The following is a 23,739-nucleotide window of genomic DNA, read 5'->3' on the forward strand; positions in this document are numbered from 1 at the left end:
AGCTCAAATTTAGAACCCTGAAAACAAAACCAGCATGGGAATTGGGGTTTTCCAAAGAAGGAAGAGAAGGAGCATTGTGATAGCAGCAGCCAGTTGTATATAAATCAGTTTGAAGACATTAAAGCTTCCAGATCTGTGTTTAATCCCCTGTGAGGCCAAGGTCCAGCCTGCTAATGTAATCTGAGATCTGAAGTGTTTGAAACCGTCTTGTTCAACATCATGGTTGGACAAACTTGCTCTCCACCAGGAGGCCTCACTGGTGGCCACAGCCAGCAGCAGTTTTCCCTTTTTGTTTGTGCATCATCTGCACAGAAAGCAATGCATGTGAGAGCCACAAACTCCAAAGCACTTTCACATTGGGTGAAAAGTTCCCTGATGAGTGTGAAAGGAGCACTGGGAGTACCTGAGTCAGGCAAATTGCTCTACTCTGGGTGAGCAAAATCCCTGCCAACAGCCCAGAGAGACACCCTGCACAATTCCCCACAGCAAGACCCACCAGGGACCACCAACATCCCAGGCCCCCAGGTATCCTCCCGTGGCACTGGAGATCACCCCGCTGGAAAACAACGGAAAACAACAGAAAACAAAGGCTGGAGAGTAACCTTGGCCTGGAGGAGGAATCTGTGTTTGAATCTCACGTGTCCTTTCACCAGCTCTATCACTGCCCTCCAAAACCAGCTCCCAGCAGCTCTGTGCAAGTGATGCAGGGGAGGGTAAAAACCTCACCATGGTGAGCACACAGTGAACACCCCCCAGCCTGGCCACATCCCACCACATCCCAAAGCACAGACCCACCCCAGCATCACCCAAAACCCAGGCTGTTCCTGTGGGTGTAGGTGTTGCAGGTGTGTTTGAGCACACTGTGACAGCTCCTGCTGGTACTCAGGGCTGGCTCAGGGACACGTTCCACTCCACTTTTCCCCTGGTTTTTAGGCCAAAGGTTTGTTTCTCACCTTCCCATCAGCAGCCCCTACATGCCCAGCTCAGAGAGGGAGCTGAGGCACGTCTGCAGCTGGAGCAGCTCCCTGCACTCTGCATCCCACAGGGACAGGACAGGGGATCCACAGCAGCAGGAGCCCAGCCTGCACTGCCAGGGCTCATCCATCACCTGCCATGACAAAGCCACTCGTTCCTGCAGCTCTCCAGAACCATCAGCATTGCCAGTTCAGAATTCACATGACTTCCAACCTGTTTCCATACATCCACTCCCAAGCAATGAATATTCCCCTGCACACCAGTGCTGCTCTTCTGTGCTCACCCAGCATTTCACCCGAGCAGCACATTACAAGATTCTGCGGATCAATGAGCATTTCTCTTTTGTTTCCCAGGAAATGTACAAAATTACACGTGCTGCTAAGTGCATTCAAAGACCTACAATCCATATGCTGCTTCCCTATTATTCAGCAAAGCTGCATTTATTATCTTAATCCTATCATTTCTCAAAAGGAAAATTGACAGAGATATTTCAGATAAGCAGATTCAATGGCTTAAATTCTAGTGCACTCTATCAGTCTGTCAGAGGTTATGATGCTTCTTTTTAAAGACAGAAAACACCCTCTTTATCACTCCACATGTACAATCAATGTTTCTGTGTTCAAACCTACAGGCTGCAAGCAGGGTTAGATTTTTTTAAAAGCATCATTGCTTTCTGGAAGCAAAGGCTTACAACCCCAAGTTAAATAACATGCAATTAGCAAGCTAGCACAGAATCCAAACCCAAACCCAACTGGAGCTATGTCAGCAGGTCTGTGGCCAAACAACAAAACGTGGGGTTAGTGGTGTTTATGCGGGGAAAGGGATGGACAACTATAGAGCAGCTCCTCTGAAAGGAAACAGGATTTTTCCAGCAAGTAAACTGGCAATTTACTTTTATCAATTTACAGTCATAATAATTTTCATTGCCCTGAATTTTGATACTAAAAGGAGCCAGCCAGTTGAAACCACAATAAAATGGCCATGGGATTTACACAATTCAAGAGGTCCCAAGTGCTACCCATGCTCATCCTAAATTCCAGAACAGCTCAGGCTGCCTTTGCACCCATGAGAACTCGTGCAGCTTCAGTGTAAACCCAGAAATCAGGATGTGCAGCCCCAGATGCATCCAAAGGTTCTGGCTGCCCTCTGGATGCAGCTGGATGTGTTTGGAGGCCGACCCTACTAGAAAATGCTCTGTGTTTATACACATACAACACACACACACAGAGTGTTGAAATTCTTTTGAAAAACCCTCAAAACACAAAGAATGTGGAAGGGAAATGTCAAGTAAGCTTTAAATGAGTCTTCCCCATTCCTCAGTTTTACTCAAAGACCTTTTCCACAGCAGAGAACCAGATGGAAGAAACATCCAGCAGAAACCTGCGCATCTGCCTGGAGGAGGCAACCACTTAATCTCCAGTTCTGACCTCCACAGCCCCACGTCTTGCACTCCAGCTTACAGAGCAAGCATCTGCCACTGACACTAACAAAAACTGCCTCCCAAATGTCCCTGCTCCTGGCCAAGGTAACCATGGGCTTTCTGCAGGGGGCCAGTGCTGTGGCCAACACGGGTCCCTAAATGAACCTTGAAAGCCTCATTTGGCCTCTTCTGGAATGAAGTCACAGACTTCCTGCTGCTCCACTACACACCTGAACCTTTGCCTCCCTTCAGGGCTCTTTGATCATCCTTCAGTCTTTGATGAAAAACATTAAATTAGCTGATCATGGCTATTTATTGCTTTCAGCTTCTAAAAGCAGTGGCTGATTCCTGCCTTAGCCCTGGCTGTTTCCTTCCCTCTGCCAAAGGAGGAGTTGTCCCGACCCAAGGACAAATCCTGTCGACATCTCCCTTGGAATCCAGCATAAAATTAAACACAAAACTTTCAGTGAGCTCCCTCAAATCAAAAGGAAGAACAATTTCATAAGATGACTCAATACTAAAGTTATAAAGTGTGGAAGAGGCTTTACAGCAATTTCAGTGAGCAAGAGAGAAGTTTGATAAAAGAATCCATGTTTACCCTGAAAGACTTTTCTACCAAGGGCATTGACATACAAACCAAGAAAGAAAGAAGGATGAATAAGAGAAACCTGCAACTGCCTATTCCAATAAGTACTTTGCTTGTCTCTTGTGACCAGTGAGTCAAGTGTAAACTTATGTGCTTTGTCAGAATGTAGAAAAAGCATGCATGCTAGAATAAAAACAGGCTCTGAAGCCTTCTGGAAATGGAGCGTGTCTCAACTGCGACCATAAAGAATGTCCTGGTGAGCTCCTGAAGAGCTCCAGGCACATGGAGAGCACCTCAGCCCCGGGCTGGATGCTGAAGGCACCTCCAGCACTGCTGAGGGTGGTGGGCACAGCTGAGTCACCCTAAGGAAGGCCTGAAGTGCCTTTAACCAGAGCACCCCAACCCCAGCACTGGGACTGGTTTGCCAGGGCCATCGGCCCGGGCAGAGCCGCCGTGTCGGAGGCAGCTCCTGATCAATCACAGCCCTGGGTGTGACAGGAAAATGACTGGAGCAATGTTTCCTGATCGAGATTAATTACCTCACCACCCCAGCCCCTGGCAAAGGCATGTCCTAAAGCAGCAATTACAACTAATTGAATCCTCCGTAAAAGTGCATTTAATTGAAGAGAGCAAGATGGATTTCAACGCTATCTCATTTTCAGGTGTGCAATGCTCCAGTAACTGGCTTAGGAAAAAAATTTCAGAGCTGAATGAGATGTGACATACTTTCTTTAGGATAAAATGCTTACATTAACGGGTCATAAATTGGGTTGATTTTATGCATTTGTTCTAGGAATGCATCAGCCAAAGATCATTAAAGGCCAAAGAGCACACAAATAACATAAAAAAGCTGAATAGCTGAATGGGTACAGAGCAGGAAGGACTTGCTTGAAGCACTAGAAATTAGAAAGGGACATATATTCACTATATTGTTTTGTACATTTTCACTTGACTATGGGAATTAAACATAAATCAAAGGAAACAGCTTTTGGTTATTTGAAATTCCAGCTTCCCAGCTTGTATAGCAAATAAAGATAATTATTTTCAAATCTTCTCAAATCTCAGGTCTAAAGGGAAAACAGCAACACCTGTTTTTTTACAGAAATTACTGAGATAAAACATGAATGGCACATAAAGGTGTTAGCTGGGCACAAACAAGGGGGCCTTGCTTATCAGAATTCACAGAATGACAAGGCTGGATGAGACCTTCAAGATCATTGAGTCCAACCCATGTCCCAATACCTGAACTAAAAGATGTCACTGAGTGCCACATCCAGTCTTTTTTTAAACATATCCAGGGACAGTGAGTCCACCACCTCCCTGGGCAGGCCATGCCAGTACATTATCACTCTTTCTGTGCAAAACCTTTTCCTAACATCCAACCAATATTTCCCTTGGTGCTTCTTGAGTCTCTGTCCTCTGGTTCTGTCAGTGCTGCCTGGAGAAAGAGACCAACCCCACCTGACCACAGCCACTTTTCAGGAAGTTGTAGAGTGATAAGCTCACCCCTGAGTCTCCTTTTCTCCAGGCTAAACACCCCCAGCTCCCTCAGTATCTGGGTCTGTGGAACCCTCCTATATCAGCACATTTATTTCACAGAAACTTTAACACCAAATGTTTGCCTTGCACTCACTAGGGAACCAAAATATTTTGCGTGGGGCTTGAGCAATCTGCTCTAGGGAAGGTGTCCCTGCCCAGGGCAGAGGATGATTTTTCAGGTTCCTTCCAGCCCAGCCCATGCTGCGATTCTGTTTCACTCCACATCAGCTGCACAGTTGCTCTCTCCTGCTCACCCTGCAGTGTTCTGCTGCTGAAACCAAAACTGACTGGCTCTGAGGAGTCCCTCCCATCCCCAAGCAGGTCCCCAGTGCCTGGACATCTCTGGGTCACGGGCAGGGAGCCGGATGGCAGCAGGGCTGGGGCACAGCAGGTCAGCAGGAGGCTGGAGAGGATCCAGACATGGCCAGAAAAACTCTCCCTGAACTCATTAATGGCACATCTCCTCGTGGATGGACTTGGTTCAGCTCTGCCTCTCCTCATCCATCCATGTGTGGCAGCTCAGCACAAGGAGGGATCCCTGATTCCAGTGAGGAACTGGAGCCCCAGGTTCCTTGCCCTGACCACGGGCTCATCCTGAAGCCCAGAGCCCCTTCCCTCTGCCAGAAGGGTGAGCAAGGGGAGAGGGGGGGATAAACACCCAGGGAGTGGGATAAAACACCCAGGGAATGGGATAAACACCTGGGAAATGGCATAAATACCCAGAGAATGGGATAAACACTGAGGGAATGAGATAAAACACCCAGGGAATGGGATAAATACCCAGGGAGTGGAATAAATACTGAGGGAACGGAATAAAAACCCCATGGAATGGGATAAAACACCCAGAGAATGGAATAAATACCCAGAGAATGGGATAAACATTGAGGGAATGGGGTAACACACCCAGGGAATAGGATAAATACCCAGGGAGTGGGATAAACACTGAGGGAATGGCATAAAACACTGAGGGAGTGGGATAAATACCAACATGAACCCCAAGAGCTGTTCAGCCCAGCCCCTCCTGAAAAAGATCCTCTGAGCCCCGAGCAGCTGCTGCAGTTTGGGGAGTTAAAAGAAAATGGGAAAACCACCTGAACCACAGAATCATTAAGGTTGGAAAAGACCTCTTAAGATCCTAAGTCCAACTTTCAGCTGAACACCCAGCCATGTCCCAAAAATTGACACTAAACCATGTCTCGAAAAATGAGAGAAAAATTTTAGAATGCCAAACACCTTGTATATACACATGTGATACCATTAACTATTATAAATTACTTCAGTAGATATAGAATAATAAACCTGGATTTTCTGCTGATTTTCAGCAGGTATGTCCATCCAGCAGTAATAAAATCTATAGACTCATATTGTTTAATACCTTTGAATTATCAATTCCTTTATTTGAAAACCAGCTAGCCCAGGAGAGGTATTGCTGTGTGTCCTGTTCTCATAGCCCTCCTCAGACAACCAGCAGTGACAGTGGGATGTGAAACACTCCCTGTGGCTTTTCCTCTGCTGTTAAACACAAGCCTTCCCCGGAACACACCCTGCACTACACTCCAGAAAGGTGGTGGCACAATCAAACAGCCTACTTAAGGTAATAATTATAAAATGTATAGACAATATTTATGGTAAGAGTTATAAAACATATAAATGACTGTAGGGGATCCTGGCATATATATACATCTCCATATGTATCCATACATATCCCATCCCAGTGTTCGCAGGGTGCAAAAGTACATCGAGCTGGCTTCCCCCTCCTTTGCAGCTCCACGGAGCAAGCCAGGCAGGAGTGATTTACCGGGAAATCTTCGGGAAGGCTGCATTGGAGCTCCCTCTAGTCCCCACGCCAGGAAATTGTCAATTATTGCAAAGAAGAAAAGAAAAAGGAAAAAAAAATATTACCAGCACCTGCATGCAATCCTGGCACAACACAAAGGCAGCGATGCTGGGATGTTTTGGTTTTGGGGTTGGATTTTCTGAGAACTCCCCGCTCCATTTCAGTATTGGAGGTGAAAAACGAATTAGTGCTGCACGTCAAAAGGGCTATTTGGCAACTAAATATCCCAGAATGCAAATGTTCCCTTGCAAAAGTGTGGCTCGGGGGCTCCAGAAGGGACTCAGCCTTCCCAAACAAGGAATAATTCCAAGTCCCCACCTCTCACCAGTGTCCCAGTGCTGCTTCATTCCATCCCTGATCATCCTATTCCATCCACTGCCGTCCTGGGCACTGCTCAAGGAAGGAGCTGCCTGGGCCATAAATTGCTTTATAATTCAAGCTCCTCAGGAGTCCTGGGCTGCCTGGAATGGGGCAATCTCTGTTCCATGCCAGCTGCTGGCTCGGCTAAAGGAGCATCTGAGAGCCCTGACGCAGCCGCGCTGAGATCCACAGCCTGCTGCGTTTTCAGGGGATAACTTCTTCTCCTACATTACGCAGCATTTTCCTTCAGCTGGTTAAAACCTGCTTTGGGAGATGAATGCCTTAATTTCTCTCAGGTGAACTGGTTTGTTTTGGGCTTTTTTTTTTTTTTTTTGCTCCATCTAGTGGTGCACAGAAATCCATGCCATTCCAGCCCAGAGTGTCCACACAGCGCTCTGAGCCGTGTTAGGGACTTCCCACTGCTGTTAAAGGAGAGAAAATAATACAAGTGCAGCAAATAACAGCAAGGCAGTGGCTGCTCTGCAAAGCTGGAGTCTCACCCAATTATTTCAGGCAAAACCATGTAAGAGCTGAATATGTCTGCACAGAACTCCACACTCCAGAAGAAAACCAAACCAGCCCAATCCTAAACAGTGCAAGTGCCTAAAGGTGCCAAAGGAGAATTTCCCCATCTCACTCCCTCAAAGGAACAGCTTTCTTGAAGCCCTCTGAATTCATGGAATGAGAAAATAAGAAAAAAATAAGAAAAATGCCATTTCTGCTTTGCCTTTCATCCCAAAATGCACAATAAGAGAGTCTTCACTCTTCACAAAAACAGTGCAATCCACCCAGGAAGGGGAATTTTTCTGCTGATACCTCTCCCTGTTTTATAATAGCATGCAGCATTTTAGGTCATCTACTTCTAACTCTGGTTAGCTAAGAGAGCCCCTACCAGCCTCTGCTGCTAAACCCAGGGATGCACAGCATGTTTTATTCAGCCAGCCATCATTTATTCAAAGAGGGAAATGTTTACTCCTGCATTTCTGCCTTCCACTGCACCAGGGAAGGTCAGCTCTCTGTGTGCTCCTGAAGAGAAAATGCCACAATTCAGGGGTACTACAGCTACACACTCAAACTGTTCCAAATCCCAGCAACCCCTCATGACCTTATTTCCCCTTAATTGGAAAACTACTGGATAGAAACACCCCATGCCAGTGCCCTGTGACAGCCAATAACGCTGGTCAGGCTTTGCCTTCATTTTCTCCTGAGCCTCATCATTAACTGCAGACACTTTCAGGATAATCATACGCTGGTCCTTCAGGCTGGGGGGGTTTAATTTGCAGGGTTAAATCAGTCTTGCTTGTTTTCCTTTGCACAAATAAGATAAAAGGTACTCATTGAAAGATTGGATAAACCTTCCCCTCTGCAAGGGAATAATTACAGTGCTCCCGAGTTCAGTGCACTGAGGAGAGAGTGGTAATCACTGTTTACATCTGGGAGGAAGATAAGCAAGTCAAAATATTAGAAATTCCTACTGTTTCTATCTTTGGGAAGCAATTCTGAGAAACTCTTAATTATAGAGTAAAAGACCCAAATGGTGAGCAGTGTTGAAACATTTCAGTGTTTTGCCCCGCCCAGTAAACATCAGAGGGATATATTCCAGGGAATGTAATTCCAGATATATATTCCAGGGATAGAATCAACTGTAGTCATCCACCACACTATGTTTTGTGTACATTATTTGAAATTTTATAGTGGGAATGAGTGTTCTTTCTCTATATTGTAATGAAAAGTGATTAAGAAATGTGTGAAACTGAGAACATTCAATACCAAAGAACAGCAGCAGCCACAGAGTGTGAGCAGTGAGCAGAAATGATGCAGAAATACTTGAAAAATCATGAAGGCAGATTATTCTTGTGCCAGCAAATCCCTGCCCAGGCCTGGGCACTGCAGAGTTACAGCCAAGGCAAGCACAAGGAGCATATCACAGCAAGGATGAGCCACTGGATCAAACCACACAGAAGAGAAAATAACCTGTATTCTGTTTTTTGGAAACTCCTTTGGGGAGAAAAAAGCACATTGTAAAGATGAGAGAGAGCCTCAAGCTGCCTTCACAGTTCTTCCCTCCTTGATCCTGGTGATTCTCCTTTTATCCCATCCTCAAAGCCATACACAAGTACAAATAAATACCTGCTTTTCACCCTGCATCAAGCTACCTATGCCTTTACACCACCCCAGGCAGTGGGGAGCAGTATTTTACCTCTTGATGGCAACTACAGATTATAGAATTTTTCCCCCTCTCCCCATCCTTCTTTCCCACTACTTTCAGGGTAGGAAATGCCACTGCAGAGAAATTCTGTTCCCTGGTACATCTGCTTGCACTGGTTGAATCTGGAGGACCCAACCAGCAGAAATTCTCTGGTTATTTTAAAGCCACAGAATGTGTCTGGAAAGGTGTAACCAACCAAGAGCCTTGTGAGCAGTGGGGACCTGGACACCCACGGACACAATCTCATTTCTCCAGCTGCAGCAAGGGGGCTGTGCAGCTGCAAGTTCATCCCTTCAGTGACAAGTGAATCACAGCTTTGAGAGAAATATTTTCATTGATGAGGCAACAGAGGCATGTGAGCAGTGACTTTTGGTTGATCCAAGCCTTGCACAGAAGCCAAGAAAGGAAAAGACAGAGCTCAAAGCAGCTGAGGGTGGAAGCAGGCATAGAGAGAGATGTGCTGCCACAACAGAAATGTGCTGGCTCCTCAGAACCAGCACCAAGGAAGGGAAGAAGGGTTCATCTCCAGCAGCAACATCCATAAAACATCCCATGCTGGTGTTTGCCCAACCTTGACACAAACTTAAAACAGCCCAGCAGGGTTCTCACAACAGCTGCCCTCCCAGCCCACATCTGGGAGAGAAAAAATCCCCTCCACACCACACAGCCACACCCAGACAGCAACAAAACTCACACTACACCTCAGGGCTTATGGTACCGTTTATTTCAGCTCAAAAGAAGCTGTGCACTGCAGGAATCTGCTCCCAGCTGGCGTGTCCTCAGCTCTGGGCAGGAGGAAGGGCTGTGGGGAGGCCTGGAGAGGAGGCACAGCTCAGACTGGCAGCACGGGGGTCCCACGGCATCCGTGCAGTGCCAGCCCGGGCACACAGAGAGGGAGAGGAGATGGGCTGGGAGAGGAGCAGGGCTGCAGCAGCCAGCCCAGCTGCGCTGTCATCTCGAGGATGGGCTACTAGACCCCGAAGGTGGACAGCAGAACTGGTGCAGGACATTGGCTTCCCTGCCAGGGAGGGGGGGCAAGAAAGGAAAGAGACAGAGGGAGAGAATCACAGGCAGCAGCATTAGGAACATTCAGCTTGAAATCTGTTTGCTTTTGTTTTCAAATCCACAAATACTGTCAGCTGTTTGTAAGCACCACCCAGTTAACCCATTTCCATCTCAGAGACAGGACTCTCCACAAAGGGAAGAACAGCCCAACGAGCCAAGGCTGACGCTGATGACTTAAACTCTGAGAAAAACACTGCTTTGTAAGGGCCACTTCCGTTTTTCCCATTAAAAAAAATAAATTACATTAGGCTGTCATTTACATATCCAGCCTAATGTGGCCACAGCCCCTTTATTTTTAACATGCTCAGAACTTCCCACAGGTATTTTCACTGCCCACATTCTGCAGAACTGCAGAACAGAGGTGTCCCCCTTCTGATGGAGGCTCACACACAGAAATCCTGGCAAGGACCAGGTCTGCCCTCCACCCCCTCCCTCCCCAGGGGCAAGGAAGAGCTCTGTCTCCAGGAGGAGTTGCCAGCATCATGAATGGTGCCGTGAGGCAGGAGCAGTTTGGAATACCCACATCTGTAATGCTAAAGTGCTTTATGGCAGGGAAGGAGATGCTGGCCTGGCAGGAGGCTCCAGCCACTTCTGAACCAGTGACACAACCATGAGGGGCCATTTCCTTTAACAGGCTAAAGGAGGAGGATGGAAAGGAACACAATGAAGGAAGAGAAACAAGAAAATCCCAAACCAAATTTCAGGCTGTTCTGCCAGTTCTCCCGACTGTGCTCAGGAGCACAATCCACCATTTGCACTCCCTGCATCACGTAGGCATCAAGTGGAAAATTACAAGTATTACTCTAATTATGCCAGCTTTCCTTTGCCATGGGGCGTGAGCACAGATGCCTTATGTAATCAGCTGAACCTCACACTGACTTGGGGCAGGATTTGGTCACAGTTTGGATCTGCTTTGCTCTGTCCATCTGCATCCTGCCTCTCTGGCTGATGTGCTGCTGGTCTGGGCCATGCTGCTCTTGCTCCTTTGCTCAGTTTGAAAATTAAAGTAACACCAAGCTTTTATGTCTCTGCATATTCTAGAGAGTGCTTAAACATGCTGAGGCATACAGCTAGACAACTGCAGTTAGAAATAAGATCCCTATTCAACATTTTTTGGTAGAAAATGTCAATGAGTATTATATATGAAATGTCATATCAATACTAAAAAGAATTCTGAAGTGCAGCTCCTTCAGATATGTCCTTACCTGGGACTAAGTATTGACTGGAAGCTACCACAGGGCCAAGGATTCTGCTGCATGGTGTGGAAGGTCTCTAGAGATGTTTGTGGGGAGGACACAAGAAATATTTGCTTTGTGTCTCAGGGAAGAGAACAGTGCCCAGCAGTGGGGAAAAATAAACTGAGAGTTGCACAGTACATCTATAAAGAGGTATTTTTTTGTTTTAGGGTATAGGCTATTTCCCATTTTCCCTGGCTGTGCTAGTGTGCAAAAATTCCAGCTGTGCTCTTAAGAAGAGTTAAGGAAAACCAAACCACTCCAATACATGATGGAAGCATCTGAAAGCTCAGCATCATTGCAGGGGAGCCTCTGTGTTAATCAGTTATGGTGGCAAAACAGCTCCAAAGCCTCCCAGGGGCTCAGACAGAAAGAAATAGCACAATCAATCCTTCCATCACTGTCCACACAGTGGTTTGTTGCATGTAAGCCAACATTACCTGGTGAAACAAAGATTCCACATTAAAATTTCACACAAGTACAGTATTTTCAGAATGATGGTTTTACCTCCCAGAGGTGCTGATTAAACATTAAGCAGGCAGAGACTGCAAGAAAATGATGGGATTTCTTTGGTACTATAACATCCTTTGCATTATCATTTTGTTTTCACAGGTCTCACTGGGAAAAAAAAAAGAAAAGAAAAAAAATCTCTAGCTTCACGATTTAAAAAATGGTTATTTGGACATGGTAAGGGCATCTAATTTGAGATTAAAAGGATGGAAGGTAGAGTGGAGGGAGACAGGAATGAGTGACAGCCAACACTTCATGCAAATCAGAACAAGGAAGTCACAGTTATGAAAAAACACATCAGATGGAAATACGCTCAGACATTAGTGGTAAGCAAATCTGTCCACAGCTGCAGTTTGCATCCATCAGCCTATTCCATACCCACACAGGGAAGGCAGACAGGAACAGGGCTGGGGATCCCCAGCATGGGCATTTCTGTACGTGAACTTTGCTGTGTGTGAGGTTCCTGCACTGATGAGCTGAGGGTCTGACTGAAGTTTGTCTAAAGATGTGTCACAGAATCCCAGGCTGATTTGGGTGGGAAAGGACCTCAGAGCCCATCCAGTGCCACCCTGCCATGATAGGGACACCTTCCACAGTCCCAGGCTGCTCCAAGCCCTGTCCAGCCTGGCCTTGGGCACTGCCAGGGATCCAGGGGCAGCCACAGCTGCTCTGGGCACCTGTGCCAGGGCCTGCCCACCCTCACAGGGAGGAATTTCCTGCCCATATCTGTTCAAAACCTACTCTCTGTCACTTTAAAGCCATAGAAAGCTTTAGTGTTTAGAAAATACTGGGAACAAAGCTCCTCGGAGAGGACACAGAGCTGATGAAATTCTCTTTCTCCACATGCTGTTTTAGCCCTGGGCTTTGCTCAGTTCCAGCTGTGATGCCTCTGAGATGATGATGCAGCTGGATCAAGCCAGAGGCTCAGCAGCTGAATTACAGGACTACCTGGATTCCTATTTTGGAAGCCTCTCTGGGTGTCCCACACTTCCTTTACTTTGCTCTTCACACCAGATATGAAATCTGCATTCCAATGATCTCTAACAATCCCAAAGCTCCTGGAACCTGCAGCTTCCATCCAGAGGCTCTTGTTTCCAAGGCTCTACTCGGGAGGCAGGAAGGGGAAGGGAGTCAGGGAAGCCGAGCTACAGACATTGCTGGTCTATTTTTTAACTCCCAAACAGAAATAACCCAAAAAGAGCAAGCAGAGGAAAGGCATATGGGCTAACTGGAACCCAGACAAGTATCTAGCTGGAAGGACACGACATGCTCAGGCTTCCCAAGACTTCCCTTGTAATAGGAGAATGCAAGATAACTTATATTATTTCTGTCTCTTTTGAGCATTGTAAAATGAGTGAGGGATTGCTGCAATAGCTGCAGTTATTAAAAATGCATTATTTCCCTATTAACGATTCAAAACAGATGCCAAAGATCGTCTCGACTAGAAATAAAACTGCTGGAGTGAATAAAACATCCAGCAATTAACTAACAGCAAATCAGAGATGCTCCAGATTTCACTGTAGTGCATTCATTAATTGCTTCTTTCAGAACAAATTTAATTTTTAATTCTGGGCTACAAAATTAATCCCTCTGTGTATTTTCCAAATAAAGCCTCAAAACTGAAGCCAGACCAAAGCACCCACGTCTGTTAGTTTTGTTTCTAATGATTTCTATTTATAAATTGATAAATGGGAAGACTAAAAGCTAGATTTAATACCATCATGTGTATGTAGAAATGCAAAGTCCATTCCTGTCAGATCTCTAGCAGCTCATTTGCATTCACAGCAATGGGATCCCCATGTCCTGCACAAAAACAGGTGCATCATTTGCACTTGACTCAGAGATTACAGCTGTAGGGATGACAGTTTGGATATAACAACTTCATAAATTGAAATGATGGGCAAACCAAACCAATTCCTGCCATGAGGCTAACAGCCTGGCTCCAGCACAGCAGCACATCTGTGAGCAGGGACAGCATTAACATCACTGGGTAACTTGAAATTAAATTCTATGGACTGAAATATTCTGGTTTGCAGCTCTTTCTATCCTTCCCAAGAACAGAGTGCTGTGGGGTGAAGGATAATTTGTATTAGGAGGGACTGGAGGAGGTGTGGACAGTGCAGACCCTGCTCAGAGCAGGTGCAGCCAGAGGTGTCCCACTGACCTGAGCGTGGCTGAGGACAGAGACCCCACGTCCTCTGCTGGCCTCTGTTCCAATGTTTGACCAAGCTCATGGTGAAATTCCCTCTCTCCCTACCTGGTATCTGATTGGAATTTTCCTTACTGCAATTTGGTTGAGTTGCCTCTTGTCCCTGGGAGAGACTGGCTGCAGCTTTTCCATATTCTCCCTGTGCACAGAAGCCCAGCCTGGTCTGGGTTGAAGGACCTACAAGCAGGACCATGGGCAGGGACACTTCCCCCTGTCCAGCCTGGCCTTGGCCACTTGCAGGGATCCAGGGGCAGCCCCAGCTGCTCTGTGCCAGGGTTTGACAACTCTGAGTGGAGAATTTTCCCTGAGCCTGCCCTGGCCCAGCCTGGGGCCGTTCCCTCTCTCCTGTCCCTGTCCCCTGGAGCAGAGCCCATTTCCCCTGGATTCCCCTCCTGGTAGGAGCTGTGCAGAGCCACAAGGTCTCCCCTGAGCCCGAATTTCCTTGAGAGCAACCAAGGCCAGGGATGAGCTCCTTCCCACACCCCAGTCCTGAACCATCAGCTGCAGGTCCCACAGCACAGCTTGGGCACTCTGAAACTGCACAGACTTTACACCCCCAGAGCAGGGAACTCCTGTCCTCACTGCACAAAAAAACCTGAAGAAATTCAGACTTTTCAAGCACAAAGTTAAGCTGCTCTAAGCTTTAATTCCAGAAGAAATATCACTGATAAAAATGACACCCTACGTGGAGCAAGACACTGAGACATTCAAGGAACAGCTGGTTTTCCCATCAACATCCCAACAGGAAGATCCTTAAAATTAAAGCACTATCATTAAGGACGTAGAAAAACTAAAAGCCTCACTAAAAAGCAAGCAGGGAATCTAAGAGTTTTCAGGCCCTGCTCCTCACCAAAGGAATTTGAGCTGTCTTACAACTCAACTATGGACTTACTACCACCAAATAAACAAAGGGCTCTGATGGGAGAAAAAAACCAAACACAGACAGATGCTGCAACACAAGCCAACAGGGTGAATCCAAGCATGCATGGTTAGAGGTAACTAGGGGATGAAATATTCAAACCAGAAATATGTTTATGCATTTACAGATTTAGGATTCTTTGTTTGCTTTTGTCTTTCCTTATTACCCGTGATTTTTCAGCACCAGGCTTCCAATATTTTGATAATAATATTATTCATGAGCTGGCAATTATCACTAAGTCGATTGCTAATAGCAGAAGTAAAAATTCAAGACAATATTTTCCATGGCATGCACAGTTTTTTAACAGTTTTCACATTTCCAGTGATTTAGATTAGCTGCCCTCTGATGCTTCTCTAAGATGTTACAATAAACACTGGCATTGACAACAAATAGTACTATGGGATGTAATTGCTGCTCTCCACATTGGATCAAAGAGAGCACATAGATAGTAAAGGCATCTATGTTAAAAGAAGCACTAAGAGCTGGAAAACATATATTTTTGATGTATTCAGGGCAGACTCTGCTTGGCATTGAGGACCTGGATGTGTTTTAAACACCCTTGTTTCACTCAAATCCACGGCAGTGCTGAGCCCTGGGCAGGTCCATGCCTTTAACCTTCAGGAGGTTTAAACACATGGATGAATTCCTCAGCTACTGGCACAGAATAGGCAGGGGTGAAAAAAAGTGTTGCTCAGAACAACCTCAATATCCTCCATAAATAATATAAATATTTCATTATTTGTCATGTGAGAGCTAAGCCTGCACCTCCCTTCTCCTTGCCTTTGCAAGCCCAGGGGGATGTGCCTCTTAAAGCACATGACACTCATTTTACAGTTATTCCAGAGTGCCTGAGAGAAGGACTCACTGCAGGGATGGTTCTATTCACAGCTACCCTACAACACATCAGAAATATTGGATATTTATTCCAATATTATTATTTTTTTTTTCCTTTTAAAACTTAGGCAACTATTGCTTGTCTGGTGTCAAATGGCAACATTTGGAGCTCCCTCTCCAAAGAGCAGCAGGGGTGGAGCATGTCTACTCTTACCTGTACTCTGAGTGTGTGGCAGGGACAGCTAGCTGGGAATGGTACAATGGAGCTGGACAGCAAAACTGGTGCAGAGTATTTAAAGACCTACAAGGAAAAACACAAAGTCAAACCACCAGCTGTTGAGAGAGGGGCTCTGGAGGGGGAGGCAGTGCTGACAGGAATGTTGGCAACTCACAAGGACGGTGACTGAAATTTGAGGCACAGCTGCCAATTCTGGATCCCGGGGGGACACGGGGCAACAGTCCCAGCTTTGAAATGCACACACCAAAATGAGGAGGAGCTGCTGCAGGAAAGAGTCAATCAAAGGTTGGTGGCAGGATTAAGGTCAAACGCCAGTTTAAGGCTGGGGGATTGCCTTGCCAGGCGGAAGGAAGGCAAAACTAGAAACACTGAGGGGTAAAATCCCCATGGAAATGAAGCTTTGGGCTTCTTCTTCTTACTCTGCACCAGTCAGGCTGTTCTCTGTTCATGGAATTAATGCACAGTGCTCTGAATGAGGGACTATGCAATGGACATGGACACAAAGCTTTCTTTAAGCCCAGCAATGACAAACATATTGCAAAATAAGCCACCTGAACATGTGAAAGAACCCAAGTTTCACCTGTGTTTTAAGCAATATTCAGACCTGTGCAATAGCAGTTTAATTGTTCCAATTTGTTCATTTGTTCAAAGCACAGAAAGAAATAAAAAAAATCCTTTACAGCACAAAGAGCTTCTGCACCTCAAATCAATAGATTGGTATTCCTTCACTAAAACAAAACCAGACAAGGGGCCACCTCTGAAGGAAAGCTTGGAAAATCTTTAAGCTCCACACAGCACTCATCCCTGCCTTCCTGGTGTTTGTGCCAGGAAACATTAAACAAGGCTCAGCACAGCAAGTCCCCCATAATAAATCCACCTAATCAGATTTCTCAGGACACAGCATTCTTCTAGGAAATCATAAAAAAATAATCAATATCTCCCAGCTCTTTGAGTGGAAGAGGAAGCCGTTAAATTGAAAATCCTCATTTAATTTGTGAGGATCCAACCTGACAGTTAGCAGAGGGTGTGTGTGTATACACAAATGCACTTTTTAACCCCCCCCATCTTTCTCTTGGTGTTTTGACAGAAGTCTCAGAAGATTGATTTTGATTCTTCTGCATCCCTGAGGCTTAAAGTGAATCCTGTGAGGTTACTTTCTTACGAGATCAAACAGAGTGGTTAAGCAAAAAGAAGTCAGGCTTTGTTCAGGAAGGAGTAAGTTACTAATCCTTAGGAAAAAAGACAAGGTCAGCCTGTTCTGATTCCTGCTGCCAGCACTGTGTCAGCAACTGCATGGCCAGGATCAGTTGGATTTTCTGTTTAAAGGTGCTAACTCCTGTAAAGTACTTGAGCTTTTGGAGATGCAGCTCAATCCACAAGACACCTCCCCAGCATGGGACGTACCCTGCTGACACCTCACAGGTACCTATGGGGCAGCTCCAAACCACTTGGGAAGACAAAAAGTTCAAAACAAAGATGGAGAACACCACTGGAAACACTGATGGGCCATATCAGAGCAGCCAGGACATGCCAAAGCTGGATTTTCTGTCAGGAAAAGCACACAGCTTTCCACACCAGCTGCTCCACTCAGTGCTGTGAGTGCAGGGCTCGAGTCTCACACAGAGGAACCTGCTCCTGCCTTGGGATACCTGGATTTTCCAGCAGAAGCAAAAGAAGGAAATGGAGGAAATCAGTAGGAGAGTATTCCAGATTCCATTCCCACCACTGTTCATTTTCCACACAGATGTCTCGTTCTTCAGAGAATTAACCAGTGAAATATTCAAGAATACGAAGGAATCCCTCTGGCTTCGCCTCTGCTCAACAAAGCTTTTTGAGCAGAGCTTGCTCCTGGCTCTTCCAAAACCATTCTGCCCTCAAGGCTCCCTGAACCTGTCCTACTCTGACCTTCCCGGGCTCCAAAAGAACAGTGAAGAAGATGTTGGAATCTGAAATGTGATGAACTCATAGAATTTTGGGTTTGTAAACTAAAGTTTAGAATGAAACACAGGATTTGATTTGAGACCTTGGAAAAGGTTTCTAAACTTAGGTGTTAGAAATGAGAACGTGGATTTATAGTTTAAAAGTAGAGATACGTCAAGCAAAGGAAAGTTTAGAGTTTTAGAGTTTAAGATATGGAAAAAATAAAGTAGTTACTGAGATAAATAAGGAGATTAGAATGCAGTACTGTAGGTTTGTGTACTAAAACATGATTGGTTGAGAAAGTTTATATTGTAGTATGGGTCTATAAGATGAAATATTTAAGGATTGGGTAAAAAACATAAGTATCTTTTTTAGTAGTGTTATATTAGTCAATAATTCCTTAAAAGGTCATGTAACTAAGGGTCTTATGCCCTTCTGAACCGTGCTGTAACAATGGGAGCTGAACTCACCCTTCCTGCCTATGCAGAAGATAAGAAAATAAACCACAGCATCAAAAACAGCTCACAGATCCTGCCTCAAATTCCTTCCCGAATTCCCCACTGGTAAATATTCACAGAAGGAAGCTCTCCCAGTGCTCTTGCTCTGGTCTGTGCACACCTGTGGCACAGCACTGGGGTCAGGAGCTGCCCTGCCCCGAGTTCAGGCTGCAGAGGTCCCAAGGTCCCTGCACTGCTGCAGGTGACACGGGTGACAGGGCTCAGCTGCAGCTACCAGCTCCTGTGTCCAACACAGCAGCTGCACCTCAGGCAGGACCCCTGTCCCACCACAGACACAGGGAACACGAGGTCTGGGCTCTGCTCCCAGCTTTGACACTCAGAACAGCTGAACTCTGGGCTCCTCCAGATCTCAGTGACTCACGTCAGCCTGACAGTGATGGGGCTCAGGCTTTGCAGCTCCTGACTAACACTAATTCTACCCAAAGCAATGGGTAAATCTGCACATGCAACTTAAGATTCATATGTGGCATTTTGTGCCTTCAATCACCTGCCAAAACAGCACTTGCAATCATTTACCCTTCTACAATATACCAGAGAATGTCTATGGCTCCAATCCCCCCCCCCCTTTTTGTTTTTGGTTGGAGTTTTAATTGTATTTGAAACTTCATAGCTATATGTTGCAATCAGCCTTCAACACAAGTTTGTATTCAAGCTAGAATTAATTTACTAATTTTTAACACCTAAGGACATCAGAAGAAATCCATTTCAATCATTTGGAGGAGAATTAATCACTTCTCCTGTTCACAGTCTCGCAGATACTCAGCCCTGTGAAGATTAGTTTCCACATCTGTAGCTGCTGTTCTTCAAAGGATGATTTAGGATTACAGAGAGAACACAGGTACTTCAGCACCAACACAAGACAAATGACTGAGCTGACAAATGCTGCTGCTGGTAATTTCAGTTTCTGGCCCATTGCTGAACATCCCAGTGCACATGGAAGTTTGGCCATTTCCCACTTCCAGGCCAAGTTCCTTCCAGCTCTCCCCTCGTAAATCCCTGCACGAGGTTCTTGGCAGAGCAGATGAGTCAGTAAAACCAGAGCCAAACCTGACCCAAACCCCTGACATTTCCTTCCCCCACAGAACAGGAGAAACCCCAGGCAGCTGTGGCTGTGCTTCTCACCCCTCTGTAAATTCCGTTCTGTTTGCCATCAGGATCCACTCATTTTAACAGCACTCTCCTGTCCATCAGCAACCAGAAATGACAATTCTTTTTAATCGGCCGCTTTTAGAGCCCTGCTCAGATGTACAAATAAAAAGAAATCGATTACTGGTCATCACATAAAGCCACAACTATTTTTATTTTTTCTTCCATTTTCTCTTGCAATCCCCAACAAGCCTGCCAAACTCAGCAGACAATTTTCTCAATATTGGTTTTTAAACAAGCCAGGAGAACAGAACACGACGCCATTAACCTGGAATTGCTTTTGCTCTAACAAGTTATCCTGTGCTCTCCCAATGTGCTCAGAGCCAGCAGATGCTCCTGGCAGGATTGGCAGCCTGGAGGCAGCTCGTCCCCTCTCCCTGCACAGGACACCATGGTGGCACAGGACATCCACCCACCCTTGCTTATTCTGCTGCTGCTCAATTTTCAGCACAATTATGGAACCATAACTGTGTGAGAGCTTCTTCTTATGAGAGCTTCCAAACAGAAAGCCTGAGACTGAAGGCAATGGGAGCAGGAGCACAGCTGGAGGAGCCTTTCTGGAGTTAATGAGTGGCTGATGAAAGGAGCTGCTCAGTGCCTTCCCTGCCCTCTGCTGCTGCCCTCTCCCAGCGCCACGACTTCATTCACTGTTCCTCCTCTGGTCTGGAACAACAATCTGTTCCCCTCCATCTGCCAGGATTCTTCCCTTTCTTCTGGCACATTTTTCCATAAAGTGCATGTTGCAATGAGTATGTGGAAAAAATAATCCCAGCACAGGCTGCCATCCTGGTTACCTGTGTGCACCCATCCTTCTCAAATCAGCTTGGGAACAGCAGGAGGGGCAGACAAATCCATCCCCTCTTTCAGCCCATTCACTCCCTGTCAGCTGAGGTAGCCAAGAATGGTTTGTTTGATTGGATCTATTAAAAGGAATAGTTACATTTCCCAGTGTTTTAGCCTGTTGAAGAGTAACATTATTTTACAAGTTGAAATTTTCTTTCTCATGTCCATCCAGTGTTATGGCAACAGCTGAGATTAGAAAATACTATAGTTAGAAACTAATAAAGCCTGTTCTGTTCTTGTTTAATAAATCCAACCATTACTTTCATGAGGAACAACATTTGAAATGTAATCAAAGGGTACCCAAAGAGGTGATGAACAGTAAAAGTCATAATAATAGCGACTCACATAACTCCAGCTAAATGCTTGCTAATTAACACATTTATTAAGCTGCTAGAAGGGCTTCCAGAATGAAAACCCTGACCCAGGCCACAGGACACATTTTGGAAAGCAGCAGGAAGCTTTTCATGGCAGCTCCCATTGTCCCAGCCCAAGTTTGACTGCAGCTGTCTGTGGCTGTGGCCACGTCAAGGTGATTCAGCACACAACACATTCCCATTTCCAAGGACAAATTCCTACTGTTCTTTACCCAAAATACACAGGGCAGTATGATTTTGGCTTTTGAAGCAGCACTTCTCTTTTTTCCTAAACATTTCACCCCACTGCAGGTCCAGCACTCTGCAGCTAAGCACATCACAGAGAGGCTGTGGTGGCACACAGACAATATTATGTTTTTTTCACAGTGTTTTATTATTAATTAATTTCCTAGCACACAGTCTTTTGGATGGCGACCCCACAGCATTAAATGCTGCCATTGCTTGTATGGTTGCATCCATAAAAACCTTCCAGTTCACAGCAGAGACCACCACACACTGCAGGAGAACCACAGCTCGCTTCATTCCCTGGGCACGATGGGAATGTGCCTGGGATTGCTCTTTGAGCAAAGCTTTGATTTGCTCTCAAAGAGCCCAAGGTGGCTCTTTGGGCACCAGATCCCAGGGAGGCAACAGGACAGCTCCTGGCAGGTAAGCACCAGTGTAATTACTCTGCACAGAGTGAGAGTCAAAGAACTCCCCCACACATCACAACCAGCACAGCCATATGCTGCAGAGCTGCTCTGCTGCCATCTCCCTCCTTCCATGCAATAGTCAGAACTTGGCTGAAAGCATTCTAGAACTACATTTCCTCTTCACAGGAATGAAAGATGTTTTCACCAGCTACAAGGATGCTCAGTAAAAGCTGCAGTTCCAAACGAGCAGCACACACAGTCCAGAGTACAGACCACTGAATTTTGTTCCAGAATTCATCAAATCTGGTTGTCGTCAGAATGATTAAATAGCAGCATTTGTACACAGTGCAGCAGAAATGCAGACTGGGAGTTCTTGTCTGGAATAATGCTTCCCTTTGTGTATTCCCAACTCAAGTGCCCACAGCTGGATTTTTCAATGGAATCATCAGGCACACTCTCACTGACCTCTCCTCCATCAAAGGGCCTGTAAATAATTATCATCTCCTGGGAGAATGGAACCACAACAGGCCCAGCATACTAAACAAGGAACTGCCATTATTTTGTCCCATCCTAGAACACAACACTTATTACCATTACAGAGAATTATAAATAATTATTATAAACTTTTTTTGATTTCATGAAAATGCAGTACCAGCCTACACAAACAGGCAGGAGGGATCCTTCTGCATCCCTGCACAGTTTGCTCCAACCCTGGGTTAGCTGGAACTAGGCTGAATTTAATTAAGACTATTAATATGTAGATGCTTGTAATTAGAAAAAAATCCTTTTAAGTCTTAACTAGAACCCCATCTATGGTGCAGGGTGATGTAGAATAATTCACAGAACTGGTACGATGGATTTGTGTCAGTTGTGCTTACTGGGAGCTGTCAAAATCTGTAGAAAAAACCCCAGACAGTCCAAACCCAGAAATTAAGAACAAAGAGACATGAGAGAAGGAAAATATCTTTTATATTAAATCAGAGTGGATATATTCACCACATCTTTTCTGTATGTCCCACATCATTAAATCAGGTCCCAGAAATCCTCAAGAAACTACAACTCCCATTACAGAACACAGCCACATTTATAATCTCACAGAGCAATAACCACAGCAAACTCAAAGCTGAGCAGTGCCAGTATACATATTGGATTTGCAGCTGATGAAAGAGGCAAAATAGCAAAGTACAAAGAATGAAATTACCCAGATACAGCATGAGAGATTTACAGCAAGGCAAATCCTGTTACTTAAAACAATGCTCCAGTGACATATGTTCTATTCAGTGCAGCAGCTGAAAAAACTGCTTTCACTAATCCAAGTAGTGTGACACTGTTGTTCAGCTTTTCTTAGAACAGCAACAATCAGCCTTTCTACACTTTAGGATGAAAAGATATTTTTATCTTAAAAAAGATACTTTCAATGGTAAAGATCTTACTCAAGCATTGAAGAACTGGTGTATAACAGTTTAATATACATTTTCAGTATCGCAAACCCATTAGTTTTAAAGAACATGAAGATTTTCTATTTACATGTGTTCTTAAGAGTAAGTTCTTAAAAAAATTCCCAGCTTACATTTTCCTCTTTCCAACAATCAGCATCAGCTCTCTTACATGGGAGTTAAAGCACAGAATTATAGCAGGAGCCAGAATCCACATCTTGTTTTCTACAGCAACGTGCTGAGGTGGGTAGAAGATACCAAAGGTGTAAGCAGTAAAACAGGAAAATCCTGCACAAGATGGGTCTGTAAATTAGACTGCAACCTCACTGTGAAAGACAGCAACATACAGGGATTAAATATCCCTTACCCCCACATGGTAAGCACTCTGTGAAACTCATACCCTGCTGAGAGTTACAGAATCCCCAAATCCCAGGACCCAAATTAAAATGGAGTCCAACACAACCAGAACTATTCTATGGATGAACAAACAGCAGGATGCTTCAAGCTGATCCATGCATACCTGAAAGGCTGCAACCTGTTCTCCAAGTTTACTTATTTCAACTTCCTATAAAAAGGCTACACATTTATTTTGATTTTAAAACATTTCAACTTAACCATCCACACCTTCAGCACAACACAAAAAGCTAAAGAAAACTTTAAGACAGATACTAATATTCTTCTGTTACTGTATTTGAGGAGTCTGGTTTTGAATGGTTTTATTTACTCTGCCTGTGTGTGGATGGTGCTGCTGAACATGAAGCAGATTTACTCAAATCAGGGCACTAAGAGGCACTGCTAAAATAACTGGAAAAGGCCGGGGATGATAAGTGCATGTGTTTCATGCAGGATCCTCTGGAAACCCCAAATTTAACCCTAAAGGGAGCAGATGGTTAACCAGGGTTCAGAACTGCAAACAGAGGTACAGCCACTCCAA

At 45.2% G+C, this 23,739-nt stretch overlaps 1 protein-coding gene across 11 annotated transcripts in view; it reads right to left on the reverse strand.

Moving 5' to 3' along the window:
• Nucleotides 1-23,739, reverse strand: part of IQSEC1 (IQ motif and Sec7 domain ArfGEF 1) — a 279,361-nt gene that overhangs the window by 142,922 nt on the left and 112,700 nt on the right. For 6 of the 11 annotated variants that reach the window (XM_085590821.1, XM_085590824.1, XM_085590822.1 and 3 more), the window contains one exon: nucleotides 15,913-15,999. The exons of the other annotated variants lie outside the window; for them this stretch is intronic. In XM_085590821.1, the coding sequence (XP_085446947.1) occupies nucleotides 15,913-15,999 (87 nt within the window). The remainder of the gene's footprint in view (nucleotides 1-15,912; nucleotides 16,000-23,739) is intronic. 11 annotated transcript variants of the gene reach the window in all.

Source organism: Lonchura striata, chromosome 12 (assembly GCF_050655825.1).
Source record: "Lonchura striata isolate lonStrDom1 chromosome 12, ASM5065582v1, whole genome shotgun sequence".
Lineage (NCBI taxonomy): Eukaryota > Metazoa > Chordata > Aves > Passeriformes > Estrildidae > Lonchura > Lonchura striata.